This window comes from Lithobates pipiens, unplaced genomic scaffold (genome assembly GCF_037356315.1).
Source record: "Lithobates pipiens isolate NorthernLeopardFrog02 unplaced genomic scaffold, aLitPip1_a1.2 Scaffold_22, whole genome shotgun sequence".
Taxonomy (NCBI): Eukaryota; Metazoa; Chordata; class Amphibia; order Anura; family Ranidae; genus Lithobates; species Lithobates pipiens.
Genome location: NW_027507784.1, coordinates 252,741,387 through 252,763,289, shown reverse-complemented (window position 1 = coordinate 252,763,289; position 21,903 = coordinate 252,741,387). Strand labels below are relative to the sequence as shown.

At 46.5% G+C, this 21,903-nt stretch overlaps 1 protein-coding gene across 1 annotated transcript in view; it reads left to right on the top strand.

The window, feature by feature from the left end:
* LOC143924566 (palmitoleoyl-protein carboxylesterase notum2-like) overlaps positions 1-21,903 on the top strand; it is a 104,909-nt gene that overhangs the window by 71,181 nt on the left and 11,825 nt on the right. Inside the window, exons 10-11 of the mRNA XM_077448944.1 lie at positions 2,050-2,197; positions 19,279-19,326. Of these exons, the coding sequence (XP_077305070.1) occupies positions 2,050-2,197; positions 19,279-19,326 (196 nt within the window). The remainder of the gene's footprint in view (positions 1-2,049; positions 2,198-19,278; positions 19,327-21,903) is intronic.

Below are 21,903 nucleotides of genomic sequence, written 5' to 3'. Positions count from 1 at the left end.
AGCAATCTCTGTACGCCGCCATACAACCTAACCAACCTCTGTCCACCGCCCTACATCCTACCGACTTGTGTCTGCCACCCTTCATCCTACCGACTTCTGTCCGCTGCCCTACCTACTACCGACCTCTGTACGCCGCCCTACCTACTACCAACCTCTGTATGCCACCCTACCTACTACCATCCTCTGTACACTGCCCTGCCTACTACCGGCCTCTGTACACCACCCTACCTACTACCGACCTCTGTACACTGCCCTACATACTACTGACTCCTGTACTCTGCCCTACATACTACCCACCCCTGTTCTCTACCCTACATACTACTGGCCCCTGTGCACTAACCTACATACTACTTACCCCAGTACACTTCCCTAAATACTACTGACCCCTGTACACTGCCCTACATATTACTGAACCTGGACACCACCCTACAAACTACTTGCACTCGCCAGAAATCAGAGCAGGAAGCCAGGCCTGAAATTAGTCAAAAAAAAAATCACCTTGCAGTGCCTGATTTCATGATGAACTCCAGCATCAGATTTGTGGGGGTAACCAATTGCTCCCCAGACATTAAAAAAATTGTGAATCAAAGTGAATGCAGATTTGCTCACTGAAGTTAACTTTGGGTAAGTTTATATTTTTACAGTGATATTAGTTTTAGTAGATTTTTCTAGGTTTTTAATGCTGTCTTTACTTTTTATTGGGGGCTTGCTATTTAATTTATTTGAAAAAAAGGGGGCGCTGCACCACAGTGATCTTTGATCTCTTCAATGTGGTCCAGGTAGACCTCCATCTCTCAAAGGCTGCCTACCCCAATGACAGACAGACACTGTAGGCAGACAAACAGACACTGTAGATAGACACTGTAGACAGACACTGTAGATAAACAGACAGTGTAGACAGACAGACATGCACTGTAGACATAGGCGTGCGGACAGGATGTGCTGGGTGTGCCTGGGCACACCCTAATCAATCTGTGCATTGCCTATTCACCCTGCTTCCTGGTGTCCCCTGTCTCTCCCTGCTGAAGGGGATGTTGCAGAATGGATGAATTAACACAGTAAGTGATCTGTATTGATCCCTTCTGTGTTCGTTCTTAACTATGTTTTTCTATGCTTCAGTTTGTGAATGTCCCGGAAACCACTCTGCAAAGAGCAATTTCCATTCATTCACTGTCTAGTGCAGCTGAGGTTGCAAAGAAATTCTCTCTCTTTAGACCCTTGATATTTCACCAAAGCCCCCCAACGGTGCTCCTAAAAACAAATAATAATAATATTAATAATAATAATAATAATAATAATAATGTAAAAAATAATAAAAAACATTGTAAAAAATAATATAAAAAAATTGTAAAAAGTAATAAAAATAAAAACCAATGATGCCGTCCATTGCCCTACTGTCTTGGGTGCACACCCTAATGCAATAGGCCACGCACACCAATGACTGTAGATAGATAGACAGATATAAAGCCGTGCGTAAGATTATTTATTTGTGCTCCTACTACCTAGACACTTTCCTAGACAATACAATCCAGAATGCAATCAATCAATACATTGTTAAAGTGGTTGTAAACCCTTACAAACCACTTTGACCTACAGGTAAGCCTAGATTAAGGCTTACCTGTAGGTCCAAGCAATATCTCCTAAACCTATATGACATGTAGACAGCGGCGCGCAGGCGCACTGAGCACGGCATTCTCAGCGATGGAGCTGTCGCGCGTGTCAGCTCACGTGCGCATGCGCAGGAGTGACGTCATCGCGGCTTCGCTGAATGACAGCGGCGGAGCTGCGAGACCCCACCAACAAGATGGATGCGGCGGACTACAGGGGACAGCGGTGACTTCGCTGGCTCCTGTGTCAGGTAAGTGACACATAATGGGCTACTATGCGATGCATAGTAGTCCATTATGCTTTGCCTTTGCAGGGAATGAAAGAGGAAGTAAACTCATCAGGGTTTACTTCCTCTTTAATAATTTCTGACACACTATTCTGGACCTTTTATTTCTTTTTCATTATCGTTGAGTCTCAGCCATTGCACTAACTGTGTTTCAGCCCCTATCTTTGTGGTTCAGTGGCTTTATGATGTGGAACAGCTAAGAATAGAAAACATCCAACCTGATTTCCAATTCATGACAGCAAATCAGTGGAATAACATACAGATCATTGGACGAGAGCTGAAGAAGTCGCTGCGTGAAGTCCCGTAAGAGATAAGCCATTTTGTTTTCCAAACAGTTTATGGTGATGTTGTCTAATAGTTGATCTTTGTGTCCATGCTAGTTTGTTTATTTGTGCTAGACCTGCTGTTATGCCTTGTACACACGGGCGGTTTTTCTGACGGAAAAGGTCCGATCGTATTACGTTGTCGGAAAATCCGATCGTATGTGGGCTCTATCAGACTTTTTCCCGAAATCCCGATGGAAAAAGTTTGAGAGCTGGATCTAAAATTTTCCCACAACAAAATCCGATTTGACTTTTTCCGATTGTTTGTAGAGAATTCCGATGGACAAAGAGACACGCATGCTCAGATTAAATTACGAGACCAAAGCTATTGGCTACTTGCCCCTACGTAGTCCCGTCATACGTAACGAACGTCACCTCGTTCTGAACGATCGGATTTTCCGACAACTTTGTCCGAACGTGTGTATGCAAGACAAGTTTGGCACAAAATCCGTCGGAAAAAATCTGATGTGTACAAGGCAAGCACAAATAAACAAACAAATAATTACAATATCATGTCTTTTTTGCTGGGATAGATAACTATTATGGACTGTTCTGCACTGAAAATTTTCAGAGCATTTGTATGGAAGTAGAACATATTACATTCAACAGGATCCTTTTTTTTTTTTTTTTTTTGTTAAACATATTTTTATTCTGGAAAAAGCTCAAAAGTACAAATGAACAGACACTTCCAACAACAGGTTGAATACAATATCAGCGGAGTTACAGAGTAATCAGAGTATACATAGTATAGAAACATACTTAAATTCACAGGACCATACCGGTTTGAGAAATAAAACCGACTAAGAGCTATCTGGTATGGTTCATAACATATTACTCTAGAGGTAATTGCCCCAAGGTCTTTAAGAAGATCGGTTAGAGGGAGGATATAGGGACTAATAATATGAAATGGTGGTTCAACCCTTGTGAAATCATGGGGCTGGCGGTGAGTCATTTTTGGTGGCAAGTATACTGGGACATAGCAGGGGAGTGCCAGGTGGGAGTCCATCTAAGATGGGGAAGGTTATGTGTTGTTTGGAGCGTGTGGTATTTACGTGAGCTAACATGTGTGCACGTCTATTTTGGGATGGTATAATACCAGAATAGGACGGGGGAAGGGAGCAGGGGGGGAGAAAAGGAAAGAAGAAAAAAAAAAAAAAGAGGGGAGGGATGAAGGGATCATGTCAAGGGGGGGATGGGTCCCCCTTTCCTATGACCCCCCCCCGAAGCAGAGCAATTGGTATGTATCTTAAATTCTTACCCTTCTCTCGGTTTCTGTAACTTAAAGTTTAATATTGTACATGTAAATTAGGCCCTATAGGGTAAAGGCAGCAAATCTGTGATCCTGAGGCCTTTATTTGTATATATCTGCGTAGTCTGTGGTGGTCTGGAAGTGTTTCCAACAGGCCCATTTCGTGCTAAATTTCAAGGGGTTGTCCTTGGATATATGGATCAGCTCTTCCATTTCGGCTGTTTTGTTGATTCTGGTAAACCATTCTTTAATGGAGGGGACTCTGGGCGACCCCCAGTGAATGGGGGTACACTGTTTTGACGCGTTGAGCATATGCATCGCCAGGGAGCCATGATAGACTTGTCTTGGTAAAGGCGAAAGATGGAGAAGGCATTGGGATGGGGTGGGCTCAATGTTGTAGGTGGTAATTTGGGAAGTGATTCTACATACTTCTCTCCAGTAATCCTGAAGGGGGGTACAGGACCACCAAATGTGCAGTGGCGTACCCTTGTCTAGGAGACACCTCCAGCAAATGTCGGTGGTATTGGAAGCGAATTTGTGTAAGAGTGAGGGGGTGCAGTACCATCTCGATTGGATCTTATAACAATTCTCCTGAGTGCTGACATTGGAGGAGCCTCTGTGGATAGTGTGGAAAATGGAGCTCCATTGTTCGTCGGATATTGACAGGGAGAGATCTTCCTCCCAGCGTTTGCATGCTAAGGTGGAGCCGGGGCGTTCTTCATCAAATAACATGTTATGGGTGAAAGCTATCAAGTGCCTTGAGGGGTTGACTGGGTGCAAAGCTTCTCAAAAGGAGATAATGGTCTGGAGCATTGGGAGTAGGGATGAGCTTCGTGTTCGAGTCGAACGTACGTTCGACTCGAACATTGGCTGTTCGTGCGTTCGGCGAATTCCGAACGTTTTGGCCGTTCGCGTCAAAATTCGAGTGACGCGCGCGGACCATAATGCACTGCGTTGGCGCAGTGCATTGCTGCCCGATGATTGGCCAAGCATGCACTGTGACCCCGCATGCTTGGCCAATCGCAGCGCGGGCAGCGAGGAGAGCCATGATTGGCCACAGGCATCCTGCCTGTGGCCAATCATAGCTCAGGCTGTGTAGTGCACGCCCCACACTATATAAGGCCGCCTTTGAGGCGGCTTCGTGTAGTGTGTTACTTAGCATCTGAAGCAGTGGGTGTTCTGTGTACCTTCAACACAGTACACACCAATCGTTTTTGGCTGATTTCCTATCTTGCTGCTGTGTAGTGGTTGTTGTCTGTGCCCTGACTGCAGTATACACCACTATATTCACCTCACCTATATAGCTAGTGATCTAGCTTTAACCACTTAACAACTGCCCATTGCCGATTAACGGCTTCAGGGCGGTTGTTTAACTCTGAGAGGCCGTTAATTAACGGCCTCCCAGAATTCTGCTCTCGCATGCCCCGAGGTGTGCGCACTCGAGAGCATCCGTGACCGCCGGGTCCACAGGACCCGACGCATCACGGATCACGGTAAACGGCCGCTCATAGCGGCCGTTTACCACGTGACTGCTCCGTCAAATGACGGAGTGATCACTTGGAAACAAACCGGCGTCATGTTATGACGCCGGTTCCTCCCTCCCCTCTCTGTACCGATCGGTACAGCGGAGGGGAAAGAGATCGGTGTCAGCAGCGATGTGGGCTGCATCTGCAGTGCCCACATCGCTGCTCACCGAATTTAACCCCTCAATTCCCTGCCAATACTCTGCAATACCAGTGCATACTCTGCAGTACCCTGCCATTACTCTGCAGTACCCCGCCATTACTCTGCAGTACCCCGCCATTACTCTGCAGTGCAGTACCCTGCCATTACTCTGCAGTACCCTGCCATTACTCTGCAGTAACCCCCATTACTCTGCAGTAACCCCCATTACTCTGCAGTACCCCCCATTACTCTGCAGTACCCCCCAATACTCTGCAGTACCCTGCCATTACTCTGCAGTACCCCCCATTACTCTGCAGTAACCCCCATTACTCTGCAGTAACCCCCATTACTCTGCAGTACCCCCCAATACTCTGCAGTACCCCCAATACTCTGCAGTACCCTGCCATTACTCTGTAGTACCCCCCAATACTCTGCAGTACCCTGCTATTACTCTGTAGTACCCCGCCAATACCCCACCAATACTCTGTAATACCCTGCCATAAATTGCCATACCCAGCCATACTCAGAGATACCCAGCCATACTCGGTGATACCCTGAAATACCCAGCCATAGACGCCCCCCACCCCTCACCGCCCTCCGGTGCTTCTACCAACTCGCCAGTACGATCAAAGCCAGAATCTTTTTTTTTTATTTTATTTCAGGCTTTCCAGCCTAGAGGTGAGATGTGGGGTCATATTGACCCCCCAGATTTCACTGTAAAGAGGACCTGTCACCCCATATTCCTATTACAAGGGATGTTTACATTTCTTGTAATAGGAAAAAAAGTGATCAAAAATATATTTTTGGGGAAAAAAATGTCAAACTAAAATAAATAAAGTAAAATGAACAATAAAAAAATAAAATAAAAATTAAAGCGCCCATGTCCCCATGTGCTCGCATGTGCCACACATGTGAGGTATCGCCGAGAATGTTAGAGCGAGAGCAATAATTCTAGTCCTAGACCTCCTCTGCAACTCAAAACATGTAACCAGTAAAAAAAAAATTAAAGCGTAGCCTATGGGGATTTTTTAAGTAGCGACGTTTGGCGCCATTCCACGGGCATGTGCAATTTTGAAGAGTGACATGTTTGATATCTATTTACTCAGCATAACTTCATCTTTCACTTTATGCAAACATTGGGCTAACAAGTGGTTAATAATAGAGCTTGCAGTCAGTAGTGTTAGGAGATAGTGCGTGCTGTCTGCGTGCTCTGTACCCAGTACATACCGCTGTAATATAGGGCAGGCCCCTACTTTCAAACATCCAACTTACAAACATCTCCTACTTGCAAACGCAAGGAGACAGCAGCAAGTGAGATGAAAAAAGATGGACGACAAAACAAATTATACAGGGGTGATAACCCTTCCCTATGTTTTCCAAAAAGCTTAAAGATAGTTTTTTTGACTGGAGCTACACTTTAAAAATGTACCGGTTGAAAATGACAAACAGATTCAACTTAACACAACAAACCTACACAGTCCCTGTCTTGTTTGCACCGCCTGTATACTGCTGTTCTGAGTATATAGGGCCTGGGGGCCACACGCATTTCCTTTTTTTAATATGGGTACGGGGTTCCCCTTAATATGCGTACAAGACCCAAATAGGCTGGTAATGGGCAGGGAGGGCTACCCATGCCATGTTTCTCAATGATTTTCAACCATATTGCAGGAACCAGATATAACATTAAAACCGCAAGCAGTTTTAAATGGTGTTATTTCCGTTTAATGTCATTTTGTGCAGGGACTGTTCTAAACACGGGAAACACGTGGCACTTCACAGGCATACTACAGACACCCCCCAGGCACCATATTTAAAGGAATATTTCCACTTTTTTTTTTTCACTTTAATCGTCATTAAAATCAGTGCTCCCGCCAAAACGGCAGTTTTTAAAACTTTTTTTTGCAGTGACCCATGTCCCCTGAGGCAGGAGGCAGGTCCCCAAACCCTTTTTAGGACACTATATTGCATATTAGCCGTTAAAATTAGCACTTTCCAATTCGAACGTTCGAGTCCCATAGACTTCAATGGGGTTCTAACGTTCGTACCGAACGCGGGGGTCGTTCGCAAGTTCTGGTGCGAACCGAACCGGGGGGTGTTCGGCTCATCCCTAATTGGGAGTCTCTGTTTAAGGATTGCAGATAATACGCAATTAAAAGGTAAGTCCAAGGGGGAATAGGTGGTCTAGCTACGGTGTTGGCAAGGGTTGGGGCGGAGATGAGTTTACCTCTGTCGTACATGTGGCAGGCATTTAATCTGTCTTGTGTCCAGTGAACCGATAAAAATTCGGGAGACAGGCCAGGTAGGAAGTCCGGGTTGCACTTGATCGGAGTTAGGGGCCCGGGGATCGAGGAGATTTTTGTATGGGAGCAAATTTGTTGAAAGCATTTTAGAGTGGGATGTAGAAGAGGGTGCAGGGTGGCGGAAGTGGGGATGTGGGCAGGCCGTATACAGGGTAGAGAGGCGAGTGGTAAAGATGAAAAGGATGCTTCTAACGAAACCCATTCTTTACAGGGGTCCTGGACGTTCCAGTCCACAATCCTGGTCAGTTGGACCGCTCTGTAATAGTTAAGTATATCCGGGAAGCCCAGGCCTCCCAGATGCTTTGGGAGAGAGAGAGTCTTAAGTGAGATTCTAGGTTTCTGGTTTCCCCATATGAATCTGGAGCAGATGTTGTTATATGTTGTGAAGAAAGATTGGGGGACCTGTATGGGTACTGTTTGAAGGATATATAATAAGCAGGGTAGAATGTTCATCTTGAGAACCGCGATCCTGCCAAACCAAGATAGAATTAGTTTGTTCCATCTCTCAAGGTCTGTCGTTAATTTATGTAGGATGGGGAGATGGTTTTTTATATACAGATCAGCTAACTTCCGCGGGATTTGGGTACCTAGGTAAGTGATAGAGTCAGTTTTCAGGCGTATCTGGAAGTTTGTTTCACATTGTGTCTGGAGCGTCTCTGGGAGGGAGATGTTAAAGCGGGATTCCACCCTAAAGTGGAACCTCCGCTGATCGGATCCCTCCCCCCCCTCCGGTGTCACAATTGACACCTTTCAGGGGGGAGGGGGGTGGAGATACCTGTCAAAGACAGGTATTTACACCCACTTCCGGGCATAGACTCCCGTGGGAGTCTACGCCATTTCCTGCCCTGCCGCGCTGTCTGCTGGGACACACACGGGTCCCAGTGACAGCGCGGAGATTTCCTATTGCGCGGTGCGACTCGCGCATGCGCAGTAGGGAACCGGGAAGTGAAGCCGATTCGCTTCACTTCCTGATTCCCTCACCTAGAATGGTGGCGGCAGCAGCCGAGAGCCGAGCGATCGATCGGCCTCGGCTGCCGGCATCGCTGGAACCCGGGACAGGTGAGTGTCCATTTATTAAAAGTCAGCAGCTGTAGTATTTATAGCTGCTGGCTTTTAATATTTTTTTTTTTTGGTGGAATCCCTCTTTAAGGGCGTAAGACTTGGAGAAGTTTATCTTGAGGTTAGATATAGCCTTAAACTTTTGGAACTCTGAGAGGACGATTGGGATGGTAGTGATGGGTTCCGTGAGATACATTAGAATGTCGTCGGCGAAGGCCACATATTTGAACTCTTTTAGTGGAGTTTGGACACCCTTGATGTCACTATTTGAGGTAAGAGTCTGAAGGAGTGGTTCTAGCGTAAGAATAAATAGGATCGGGGAGAGGGGGCATCCCTGCCTTGTTCCATTCCGGATGGAGAAGGCGTCTGACAGAGTGCCGTTGACCCGTACCCGCGCTGTCGGTGTGGAGTAGAGGGACATGATCATGTTGGTCATGTGAGGGCCGAGTCCTAAGTTGGTAAGTACCGCTTCCATATAGTCCCAGGCCACTCTGTCAAACGCCTTCTCCGCATCCAGGGATAAGAAGAAGGCCTTCTGTTTAGATTGTGTGATCAGATGATGTATATTGATGGACTTCAGGGTGTTATCCCTTGCTTCGCGTCCGGGGACCAAACCTACTTGGTCGGGAGATATGAGGATCGGGAGAAGCGGGAGGAATCTATTGGCGAGGATTTTTGCAAATATTTTAACATCCACATTAAGTAGGGAAATCGGCCTATAGCTACTTGTGATTGTGGGATCTTTATCTGGTTTGGGTATAACGGTAATGTGGGCTTCTAAAATACCGCGGGGGAGGGATTTTGAGATGGGAGTGGAATTGAAGGCCTTCAGAAAGGGTGTTTGAAGCGTCTCCGCGAATAGTTTGTAATATGCCGAGGTTAGCCCATCGGGGCCAGGGCTCTTACCAGGCTTCAGTTGTTTTATGGCTTGTAACCATTCCGCCGATGAGATAGGGGCTTCCAGGGATTGGAGAGTGTCCGAGGGGATAGTCTTAAGAGGGAGTTTAGAGAGATACGTCTGGATGTCATACAGTCGTTTTTGGGGGTCTGGAGATTGTGGGTTCGAGGAGTTGAGATTGTAGAGGGAGGTATAATAACGCTCAAATTCCAAGGCTATAGCTGTATTAGTCTCGAGGACCGAACCTGTAGGAGAGTTTATACGGTGGATTGTTCGTTTAGCCTTTTTTGATCTCAGAGCTTGAGCCAAAAGGTGGCCTGACTTGTTCCCATGCTCGTAGAAGAGCTTCTGGGATAGGGCGAATCTCCTTCTTGTCTGGTATCCTAAAGCCCCGTACACACGAGAGAACTTATGTCCGACAGACTTCCGAAGGAGTTCTGCCGGAGTTCTGCCGGAGTTCCGACAGAGTTCTGACGGACTTTTCGACTGAGCGGACTTGGCCACACACAATCACACTAAACTCCGACGGATTCGAACGTGATGACGTACGACTGGACTCGAATAAGGAAGTTCATAGCCAGTAGCCAATAGCTGCCCTAGCGTCGGTTTTAGTCCGTCGGAATAGCATACACACGAGCAAATTTTTCGGAGGGACCGGGTCCGGCGGAGTTCAGTCGGAAAAATTTGAAGCATGTTCCATATTCTAAAGTCCGTCAGACTTTGGCGAATCAAAAGTCCGTTGCAGCCCACACACGATCGAATAGTCTGACGGAATCATTCCGTCGGACTTTGGATGTTCAAAAGTCCGCTCGTGTGTACGCGGCATAAGATATCTTGGATCTGGGTGTGGATGTTCGTTAGTTCAGCATGGGTGCCCAACGCAAGAGTTTTCTTGTGTTGAGTTTCAAGGGACCTAAGTTTCGAAAATAGACCTGCTAGTGTGGCAGCTCTTTCTTTCTTGAGGGCGGCGGCAAGGGAAATAATCTTGCCTCTTATAACACATTTATGTGCCTCCCATTGTGTAAGGGGGGAGACATCTGGTGTATCATTTTCTGAGAAGTAGTGGGATAAACAGTCCCTAATTTCGTTTGCTCTGGGTTCGTCTGTGAGAATGCTTGCATCTAATCTCCAGATGCTGGCCTGGTCAAGCTTTTCGGGGAAGGTGAATAGGGCTGTGATGGGATGATGGTCAGAGATCGTCATAGGTTCAACTGAGGCTTTGGTCAGATTGTGTAAGTTCTGTTGGGAAACCATGAGATAATCAATGCGGGAATACCTATTGTGCGGGATGGAGAAAAAAGTGAAATCTTTGTCTTTGGGATAAAGTGATCGCCATGTGTCATGGAGTAATAGCTCCAGGAGACTTTTCTTGATTTGTTTGAGGGCACGGAATGTCAGGCTGGAGGACCCCGAAGAGGTGTCCAGTAAAGGATCCAAGGGGGCGTTGAAATCGCCACTGAGAATCAGCATTCCTTCCATGAAAGAATGTAGTTTGTGCACCACCTTCCGAAAGAAGGGTACTTGAGAGGAGTTGGGGCTGTATATATTAGCGTAGGTGAACATTCTGCTTTTATATGTTCCTTTGATAAAAAGGAATTTCCCATCATCGTCTGCTAGGGTATCCGAAAGTTGAAGGTCAAAGTGCTTGGAGAGGAGTATGGAGACACCTTTGCATTTAGCAGAAGGACATGTTGCGTGAAATTCTACGGGGAAAGCATGATTGGACAGTTTGGGGGTAGATTTAGCACTGAAATGGGTTTCCAAAAGGAGGACCACATCTGCCTTCAGTTTTTGCATTAGCGACAGTGTTTGGTGACGCTTCTCTGGAGTGTTTAGGCCTTTGGCGTTTAGGGAAACAAGCTTCAGTGATAGATTCTTGGAGCTTTGTAATGGCGGTGGCATTGTGTTAGGAGTAAGATTAGCTTAGAGTGCTTCCAAGAGGGGGGTCTCAGGAGAAAAAAAAAAAAGGGGGGGAGAAGGGGGTAGGAGGGGGTGTAGGGGTGTGTTAGGAGAAGAGTGTACCTGGAGAGAGGTACGGGGAGTGTGGGACCGGTGGAAGGGTTGTACCTGTCAACCCCTCGGACTACCGAGAGAGGCACCGGCCGGGTCAACTCTGACTACCAGCGTCCGTTGTTTGGGGGTGGCGGGCGAGGTCACACGAGATGCGGGAGATCTCCGTCACGGTGAGACCTAAGGGAGCGTAAGATCGGCAATTGATTGAGGCAATATGTGGGGGACCGAGAATCTTCAATAAAGTAGCCACGATGAGAGATCTATGGGGGAGAGAGAGGACAATTGAATTCGTAGTATCTGGTCAGCGAAACCTGAGGGTCAGGGGTAGGCAATAAGGTCTGGGGCTAGTGAGGAGGCAAGTGTTGATGGTAGAAGGAGGCAGTAGCTTAAGGGACTCAAGAGCGGAAAGGTCAAGGGCTCGTGGGGATTGTACGGGAGGGGTTGGTCATATCTTGTCAGTGGAAAGGGCGGAGTGGGCTAGGCCTACTGAGCTGTGTTTAGGGGGGAGTTCTAGAGTGGGGTACATCATAGGAGCGCGGTTATAGTCTCTGGTAGGTAAGCGATAACTAACAAATTCTAAAAACAGAGAATCAGAATGACATAATATAATGCTTTAACAAGTGAAACAGACACAAGGCAAAAAGAAAAGGAAATGCAATGACAACTACACCTGCGGGATATGCGACATATACGTAAAAACTCCTATGGGTATCGCGTATCCCTTTCGGGGAGTTCTCAGTATAGTAGGTAATGTAGAACGTTACCGGTAGCCACTGCCAGTCTTCTGTTTACGATCCCTGCACTATTAGTCCTGAGCACTCCTTCCACCCATCAGGTGCTGAGCTAATTTCCGTTCTGTAACGTAAGTTAAGCTGCCCACCTTGGGATACTTCTAATGTACAGTTTCCACCCTCCACTTTTTCATTGTGTCCAAGATTTTCTATTCTTACCCGTGTCATTGGGGGAGGCTTTATGAAGCAGTTAACTACCATTAGGAGTAAGGAGCAAGCATTATGAAGCAAGCAATGTTATAGTAAGGTGACCGACATGGAAACCGGGTGATGATATGGTAGCCACTGGACAATGGGGTTAAGAGCTATTCTTACCACATACCTCACTCCCGACTCGATGTTAGGTCTCGGCTCAGTACGATTCAGTCCATAGTTGAGCAGACAAATCTAAGCCTCAGAAATTAAAAAAAAAGAAAAATAATTAAAGAAGACTAGGGAGAAATAGAAAAGGGAGGAGGAAGGAAGAGGTGATAGAAAGTCCAACAGGTATACCGCCCGAGGGTATAACAGCTCTGTGATTGTGTCCGTCTGAGGCGAGCTGAGGGGGGTACACCATGGTGGCAAGCGAATGCCGGATGAGGTGGAGGCTTATGAGGGTCCCATGGAGCACCCCGGAGCTGTTGATAGTTGGAGGCATCTCAGCAGTGTTTTTTGGGAACATTTAAGGCCTCAAAGTAGGAACATAGGAGGGAGAAGTCAGAGACGATGCAAAGATTCTCAGGCATCACGGCAATAGATGTAGATCGAGGCGGGTGCATCTAGGCTCGATGTGAGGACTGTCTAGTAGGTGGGACCAGTTATGTCCTCGCATGTATAGGTGGAATGGGGAGACTTTGGGCTTTGAACTGGGGATCCGACGATAGGTAGGAGCAATCGGTGTACAGTCGCCATTCGTAAGTTCTCAGTGGGATGCATAAGACTCCACGGGTGTAGAAGTTAAATGGATTGTGTCCGCAGGCCTATAGTGTAACTAGATCCAGCATTAGTAACAACAGATGTCATTCATCAAATGAAAGAGAGTGTCAGAGCTCCTTCAACTACGGCGGGGTCTGCGGTGGGCAGGCGAAGCAGTGGGACTACCGTTTCTTGGTGGAGTGGCATTCCTCTGTGGCGAATGTGGGAGAGGAGGCTGCTGATCAGGTCTACGGCGTCTCCCAATGGCATAGTTACCAGCTTCGTCCACTCCCTCCATGGAGGTTGCTCTGCGGAGAGTAGGCAATCTGAAGTCGCTGTACCAGTCAGGGAGGTCAACGGAGGGAAGGTCAAGAGCGGTACAGAAATGGTCAAGATCCTCTGGGACTCTTAGATTCTCTATGCGACCTTGGTGAGAAACAGATAGGCAAAAGGGGTACTTCCAGCGATATGGAATGGCTCTATTTCTCAGAACTTCCAGCAGTGGTCGGAGTTCCCTCCTGCGTTGCAGAGTTATGTTGGATAGATCCTGGAAAATTTTGATGTTCACTCCTCTGTGGGTAATCTGGTTCCTTTCTCTTGCTTTACGTAGAATGTCTTCCTTCAGAGGAAAGTCTACCAGGCAGCATACTACGTCCCTCAGGGGGTCGGTGTCATGGCCTCTGGGGCGCAGGGCTCTGTGTATGCGCTCAAATGCCACTGGGGTGTCTGGAGGTCTGTCAAGGAGATCATTGAAGATATTGACAACTCTTTGAGACAGCAGGTTAGGGTCTAAGGATTCTGGTATGCCTCTCCCTCTCAGGTTTCGGCGTCTCTCTCTATTGTCAAGGTCTTCCAAGTGTCTGTTAATGTCCCTCAGGTGTATCGCATGGGACTCAGTCAGTTGTTGTACTTGGCAGAGGGAGGCATCATGGCGGGTCTGCACAGCTTCTATCTCGTCCACCCGTAGTGTCATGGAAAGGATGTCAGCCCTTAGGTCACATATCGCAGCAGATAAGTTGTGTTTTTTTTTTTCTTTAACAGGCACGTTTTTATTTGCCTCCATATAGGAGAAAATCATTGGTACAATACAACAGTGCATCGTACATTAAAAACAAATCATAACGTTCAGTGTACAATCAGTCTTTCAGTTATTGCACATCAACATGTTCGGGTCAAAAGGAGAAGGGAGAAGAGAAAACAAAGGAAAAGAAAGAAGAGGGGGGGGGGGAGGGAGAACATCGTTCGCCCCACATTAACCACACTCTAGTAGGTGATTATAAGAGGATACCGCAAACCCAACCACCAAACCATCATCAGAGTATAGTAGCTACACTCCCACCCAGCATCCCCAAATCTTGTCGAATTTGGAAGGACATTTCCGGCTTATATAGGTCAATTTGTATAGAGGAAGAGCAGAGTCAATCAACCCCTTCCATTGCGAGATCTCAGGGGGGTTTGGCTTCTTCCAGTTGAGTAGAATGGCCTTCCTGGCATAAAATGCTGCATAAAATACAAAGAGCTGTCTGTGTGTACTCACTGCCACTCCGTCACACACCCCCAAGAGCAGGACCATAGGGTCCATCCCCAACGAGAGGCCCCCCCACCGAGTTCAGGATCCCCACCACCTCCTTCCAGAAAATTTGAATAGCTGGGCACTCCCACACTACATGCATAAATGTCCCCACTGCCGTGCAGCATTTCGGGCACCTATCGGAGCACAATGGGTATATCCTCGATAGTCTCTGCGGAGTGTAGTAGGCCTTATGGATACATTTTTGTTGAATAAACCTATCCCGTGCAGAAATCATCAAGGGGATATAATTCTGAATCCCCTCCCTCCAGTCCTCCCCCCCCCAGAGTCGGAAGGTCAGACCTCCACTTATGGAAAAGCTTAGTCCCCTCCGCAGGCTCCGGAGCGGAGAGCCTTAGGTACAGGGAGGATAGAATACGATCTGCATGTTTGGAGATTAGGAATTTCTCGATCTGATGTGAACATAGGTAGACCCGGTCGGGGAATTGGGCCTGTATCGCATGGCGCAGCTGCAGGTATCGGAAAAACATTTTATTAGGTAGCCCAAATTCCGCTCTTAGGGTGTCAAAGTTAAGAAGGACCCCCCTAGGCATAACATGCTGTAGGGTCGTAATGCCGTATTTGGCCCACAGTGCAGGGTCCGGGACAGAGGTTAAGTGTTGCAGCTGCGGATTGCCCCACAATGGCGCATGAGGTGAGATATCTGAAGGGCCATTAGGTTTTGCCGACACCTGCAGCCACACACGAACCGTCGTTTTCAAAGGGGATGTAATATCTGGGTGTGCCTTAGGCCCTCTAAAGACCAAATTGCTGAGTGCAGCATAGGAACCCAGAATCGCCGCCTCTAAGTTGACCGACGGATTGGACCGCGATTGTACAAACCACCACCGCACCGCCACTAGCACCGCCGCCCAGTAGTACTGTTTCAGGCACGGCAAAGCCAACCCCCCAGCGGACAAGGGTAGTTGGAGGGCGTCTTTCGCGACCCTGGGCACCGCTCCGGCCCATATAAACGCAGTAGTCACCCGATCCACCTTCTTAAAGAAGGAGTTCGGGATTGGGGTAGGGGTGTTCCTAAAAACGTACAAAAATTTTGGTAAGAAGGTCATTTTTAACAAATTAATTCTACCCACCGGTGATAAGGGCAAGGACTTCCACATTTGGCATTTGGCAATCAGATCATCTAGGATTGGATATACATTATCATCCAAATATTGTTTGGGGTCTCCCCTCACTACTATCCCCAGGTATCGGAATTGCTGAACAAATTTCAGGGGCGTCGGCGTGATCATATCCCGGGGGTCCTGAGAGAGTGAAAATAGCAAGGATTTATCCCAATTGATTCTTATCCCTGAGAAGGAACCAAACTCATCCATGATGTACAGGGCCTGTTGCAATGAGGCAGATGCCTCGGGGAGGTATAGGAGGGCGTTATCCGCATATAAAGATATTTTTTTTCTAAGGGGACCCACCCGCAGCCCTTCAAACTCCTCCGATGCTCTCAAAAGTATGGCAAGGGGTTCCACGGCCAGTGCAAATAGGCCCGGGGACAGAGGGCATCCCTGCCTCGTGCCCCTGCCCAGCAGGAACTCCTCAGACACCATCCCATTGGTACGAATTCTGGCTACGGGGCTGTTATAAAGCAACCTAATCCAGGATATAAATTTAGGGCCAAAGTGAAAGCGTTCTAAAACCCCCCAGAGGAATTGCCATTCGACAGAGTCGAACGCCTTTTCTGCGTCTAGCGATGCAACGACTCCCTGCCCATCCTGAGTCCTCACCCTGGAAATATGAGTATATAAGCGCCTTATGTTAATGTCAGTGCCTTTGCCCGGCATAAAGCCCGTCTGATCACCGTGGACTAGGGTCAATATCACAGAATTAAGCCTATTCGCCGGAATCTTTGTCACGATTTTTGCATCGACGTTAAGCAACGAAATCGGGCGGTAGGAGGAACAGCATTCAGGGTCTCTATTTGGTTTGGGGATTACGACGATCACCGCCTCGGACATAGTGGGTGGGAGGTTCCCCTCCTCCAACATGGTGCGAAGCAAGCTATGGAACTGTGGTGCGAGCACTTCCGCGTGGGTTTTATAAAACTCCACTGGTAGGCCATCAGGACCCGGAGTTTTCCATCAGGACCCAGAGTTTTCGACGCTTTGAGGGAGGCAATAGCCTCCTGGACCTCCTCAAGAGAAATCGGAGCCTCCAGGCGGCCACGGTCAACATCCGAGAGCATCGGGAAGTCTACCCGGTCTAAAAAATGGTCAAGGGCCTCTGGGGTAAAGACCTCTCTGGGGGCATACAGGGCCTTGTAGTATTGCACAAACCTATCATTGATTTGAAAGGGGTCCGATATTACCTCACCCCGCTCCCCCTTAATTCTGGCTATATGAGCTACTGAAGCCCTCTCTTTGGCCAACCACGCCAGAAGTCTGCCCGTCTTCTCCCCCTGTTCAAATATCCATTGTGTTTGGGCCAGTAATATCTTCCTGCTAACCTCTGTCCTGAGCAAGGAAATCTCCCTGTGAGCCAATTGTAATGCAGCATAGGTCACTCCATCACCTCCCAGTGTGTAGGCCTGTTCCAGCTCCTGTGCCCTTTTTTCCGCTTCTTCCAAAGCCAGCCTAGAATTCTTCCTGGCCCTAGAGATGTAAGTCTGGTACTGACCTCTGGCATAAGCCTTGTAGGCATCCCAGAGCACTGTGGAAGCCACGGTGCCCCTGTTCTGCCCCCAGTAGGACCTCAGCTCCACCTCTACTCATCCGCCACCCAGTACCCAGAGAGCCGCCACAAGGCGGGCCCCAAATTGGGGCCCACCTCGAGCCGCAGTAGCATAGGCGCGTGATCGGATATGCCTCTGGGCAGAATCTCCACGCCTACAGTGCGGGGAAGCAGCAAAGCTCATTTACCGTTCTGCAGCTGCAAGTACACAAGAGACGTTATATGGGCAGCTGTGGGGTGGGGAATGTCTTCACTGCCAATGATTGGCTGCTGGCTTTGACTGCTTCTTGGCGGGATAGTTACGGCAGGTTCAAAGTCTTCTACCTAAACCAGCCTGAGCTCATCCCTGGCTTCAGGCCTTAACCACTTAAGCCCCGGACCATTTGGCTGGCAAAAGACCGGAGCGTTTTTTGCGATTTGGCACTGCGTTGCTTTAACTGACAATTGCGTGGCTGTGCGACATGGCACCCAAACAAAATTGAAGTCCTTTTTTCCCCACAAATAAAGCTTTCTTTTGGTGATATTTGATCACCTCTGTGGTTTTTATTTTTTGCGCTATAAACAAAAAAATAGTCACAATTTTGAAAAAAACGCATTCTTTTTTACTTTTTGCTATAATAAATATCCCCAAAAAATAGATAAAAAAACTTTTTTTTTCCTCTGTTTAGGCCGATACATATTTTTCTACATATTTTTCGTAAAAAAAAAGAAAAAAATCACAATAAGCATTTGTTGATTGGTTTGCGCAAAAGTTATAGCATATACAAAATAAGGGATAGTTTTATGGTATTTTTATGAATTTTTTCTTTTTTTACTAGTAATGGCGGCAATCAGCGTTTTTTGTCATGACTGCGACATTATGGAGGACAGATCGGACACTTTTGGTGCTATTTTGGGACCATTCACATTTATACAGCGATAAAAAAATAAATTGATTACTGTGTAAATGTGACTGGCAGCGAAGGGGTTAACCACTAGGGAGCGCTGTAGGGGTTAAATGTGTCCTAGGGAGTGATTCTAACTGTGGGGGGGGGGGTGGCTATGTGAGATACGCCACTGATCACCGCTCCCAAAAAATGATGCTACCCCATAAGGACTTGTTTACACGTGCTTTGACCTCTAAAGAGCAATCTGTGTTCAGATCGTTCCTCAGAGAGCATTTTTACAAGCAGTGAAGAAGTGTTGTATCGCCTCCTCACTGCCTGCTATAACCCCTTAAACTCTGTTCTAGCGTGCTGCAACAGAGGGTATTGCAGAGTAGCCCCATTCACTTGAATGGGTTGTGCTCAGTGGGTGCTACGGCCACTGAAAGCGACAGGGTGTATAATTTCTGCCGTGGCTGGGAAGAAAAACACTGCAGCTGTCTGCTTTATGTATACACTCCTGACTGCTGCCTTTGTAGCTAAAGGGGGAATGGTTGGGGGTGGTAAAAAAAAAAAGCAGCTTAACTGATAGTGTGAACAAGTCCTGACACTTTTATCATGCTTCACATGGTCATAGTCACAACCACTTCAAATGTTCTTGGCTTATGATTATCTGATTTGATTATTTTTTTAACGTTTTTTTTTTAGGTTTTGAAAGCTGTGTCTATTAAATAAATAAATAAATATATATATTTATATTTTTGCGCTAAATTCAGACCTGAAATTCGCACCGGATCCACTGTGGAGATATGTGAACCGGCTCCATAGAGAGCCGGTCACAATCTCTTGCTATGCATATATTGAATGCAAGAAAGTCGCATCCAGTTCGTAATAGTGTGAACCCAGCCTTATTGTTTTCTTAGGTTTTGAAAGCTGTGTTTATTAAATATATATAAAACTCCCCATAGTAATATAACCAGTAGCTTAATTTTTAACCGACTTTTATGTTATACTATAACTTAGCTGTTGAAGAATACACCTTTAATAAACATGCTTTCGTTATCTTCATTACAGGGCAGTTTTTGCTCCAGCCTGCTTTTCCCACACACTCATTACAGAAAGGTAAGAAGAATGCAGACATTCCAGCTGCTCCGCTTATCTTAAGGAACTCTGTTTTGTCTTACATTTTAATAGCTATAATTTGTTATCTAAAGCCCAAAGCCAGCCAAAGCTTTTTTGCTTTGAATAAAGTGGGGAAGGGCTAAAACCTTGGCTAAAGCTGTCCATACATAGGCAAATTATTATATATTTTTTTCTTCAGCCCACATATTTTTCAATGTAAATTGTGGATAAATGAACCCCCCCCCCCCCCCCTTTGTTGGTATCTTATTCTGACAGCTGGTACCAGATGTCAAAGTACCTAAATGGCGCTTGCATCCTTCTGTTTTACAATTAAAGGATGTTTGTTGGAAGGATGCCAACAGGAACCCTCTAAATTTGCTCTGTGTATGGCCAGCTTAAAGTGGTTCTAAAGGCTCGAGTTTTTTTTTTATCTTAATGCATTCTATGCATTAGGGTAAAAAACCTTCTGGGTGCAGCCCCCCCCCCCCCTTATACTTATCTGGGCCCCATTTCGATCCAGTGATGTGCACAAGGGCAGCGGCTTTCCTGGATCTCTCTTTCCACATAGGCTCACTCAGTAGCATGAGGCCATTGGCTCTAGCTGCTGTCAATCACAACCAGTGAACCAATAAAGAGGGGACAGGGCCAAACTGTGCTGTGTGTATGAATGGACACACAGAGCATGCCTTGGAAGTGAGCCTGCTTGTGTGCCCCTGTAGAAAGAGGCTTGCTATTGGGGGGTACTCGGCAGGGGGGAGGAGTCAGGACCACTGAAAAGGGACACAAAAAGAAGAGGATCGGGACTGCTCTGTGCAAAACCATTGCACGGAGCAGGTAAGTATAACATGTTTGTTTTTTTATTCTTTCCTTTAGAATCATTGTTTTTATCACAGTATTTACTGCTTTGACTCCCGTGGGGAGATCTCAGCTTGCTTTATTTTCAGCTGTGACACCAGGGCAATGAAGTTTAACAACAATCTGAGTTTCTGACCCCTTTCCAGTGAAAAAGAAAACCCCTACAAAGCATCCAACGTAGAAAACAAAATTCCTTCCTGATCCCCTGAAGGAAATCAGATTTTCCCTGGATCAACAATCACTGGTGTTATAACTTATTACCTATAATTGTTGCCTTTGTTCTGTTTATTAAAGACAAGTGGACATTTTCAGAATGACTGGTTCTGAATAGGGAAGAGGGTCAGCGCAGAGCACAGTGCACATCACAATCATTTTGTGTAGCAATCCACAAGTCTGTTTGTGCTCAACAAAAGGATGCTTAGCATAACTTGGGTGGAGATGGCTTTATCAACACAGTGGGGTTATTTACTAAAACTGTATAGTACAAAATCTGGTACAGCTTCCAGGTTTTATTGCTAAAGCTTAATTTAACAAACTAAAGCTAGAAGTTGATCAGATTCACCAGCAGGGAGCATGGAATGTTATCCAGGTACAACCCCAGTAGGTCAGTGGCTACAGCATTGACACCCTGGGCTCACAGGAAGTGGTTTGAATGACACCGGGTGTCCTTTAAGCCTAAAGAAGAATGGAGGAACATCACTAGGTCATTGGATCTGCAGGGGACATCACTGACATCACTGAAGAATGTGTGATTATAACATCTGAAGTATTTTTTTTATTATAAGAAGCTGCTAGTGAATAATCCGATTTAATTTTTTTCTTTTTTTTGTTCAAACACTGCAAGAAGCCAATGACTAATGCCACCTGTCAGCATCCAATCACAACTGAAAATTTAATTTTAAATGTAGGCACACTGTTTATAAAAGCCTTGATTTTATTTAATTTAGGTGTAATAAACAATATAATTTAAAAGAAAATAAATAAATAAAAGTGTTGCGCTGTTACTCCATGATCAATATATGTAGTGTGCACAAAAGTCCATCTTTTGAAATGTTGACTGCATGCAGGAACGATTTACTGCAGCTATCTGCATATAATTGCAGGTAATCGCAGTGTACTTTCCTGACGCATCATGGCAGCACACACATTGGGTTGTGACTCCGCCTCCACAACCTGATAGGACTGGTTAGCTATAAGATTTGAAGAGGAGTCCACAGTTGCATTCTCCTTTTTTTCCTCACCTGAATGGGTTATCATTAATTCGATCGGTTAGCAAGATGGAACCCCTTACCGCATCACCCCAGCTAGGTTCAGCCTCTCCTACCTGGAAGCCCTGGCAGTACAGTCTCTAAATGAGCTATAACGCAGGGGGCCCCAGTCTGATGGTCTCAGGGGCAAAGAAAAAACTTACATCTGACACAAGCTTTAGAAAGGTTTTTTTTTAATAGTATTCAGCGGTCACCATCCTATTTACTTTCGCTTTTCACCCCTCTTTGCCTAATTCACTGATTCCTCCTTTATCTAGATTGTTAGCATACCTCTTCTTTTCACTTTCTGTTTCTCTCTTTTTTCGTTTCTTTTTCTTGCTTTTGCTCCCTCCGAGCATGCTGAGACCTGTAGTCCTATGGCGGGCTGCCCTCTCCATCATGGCGTCCGCATTAGGACGCTCGGCGCTCAGGATGCGACTCTGGCCCTGTTCTCTCCATTTGCCAGTATCCAAGA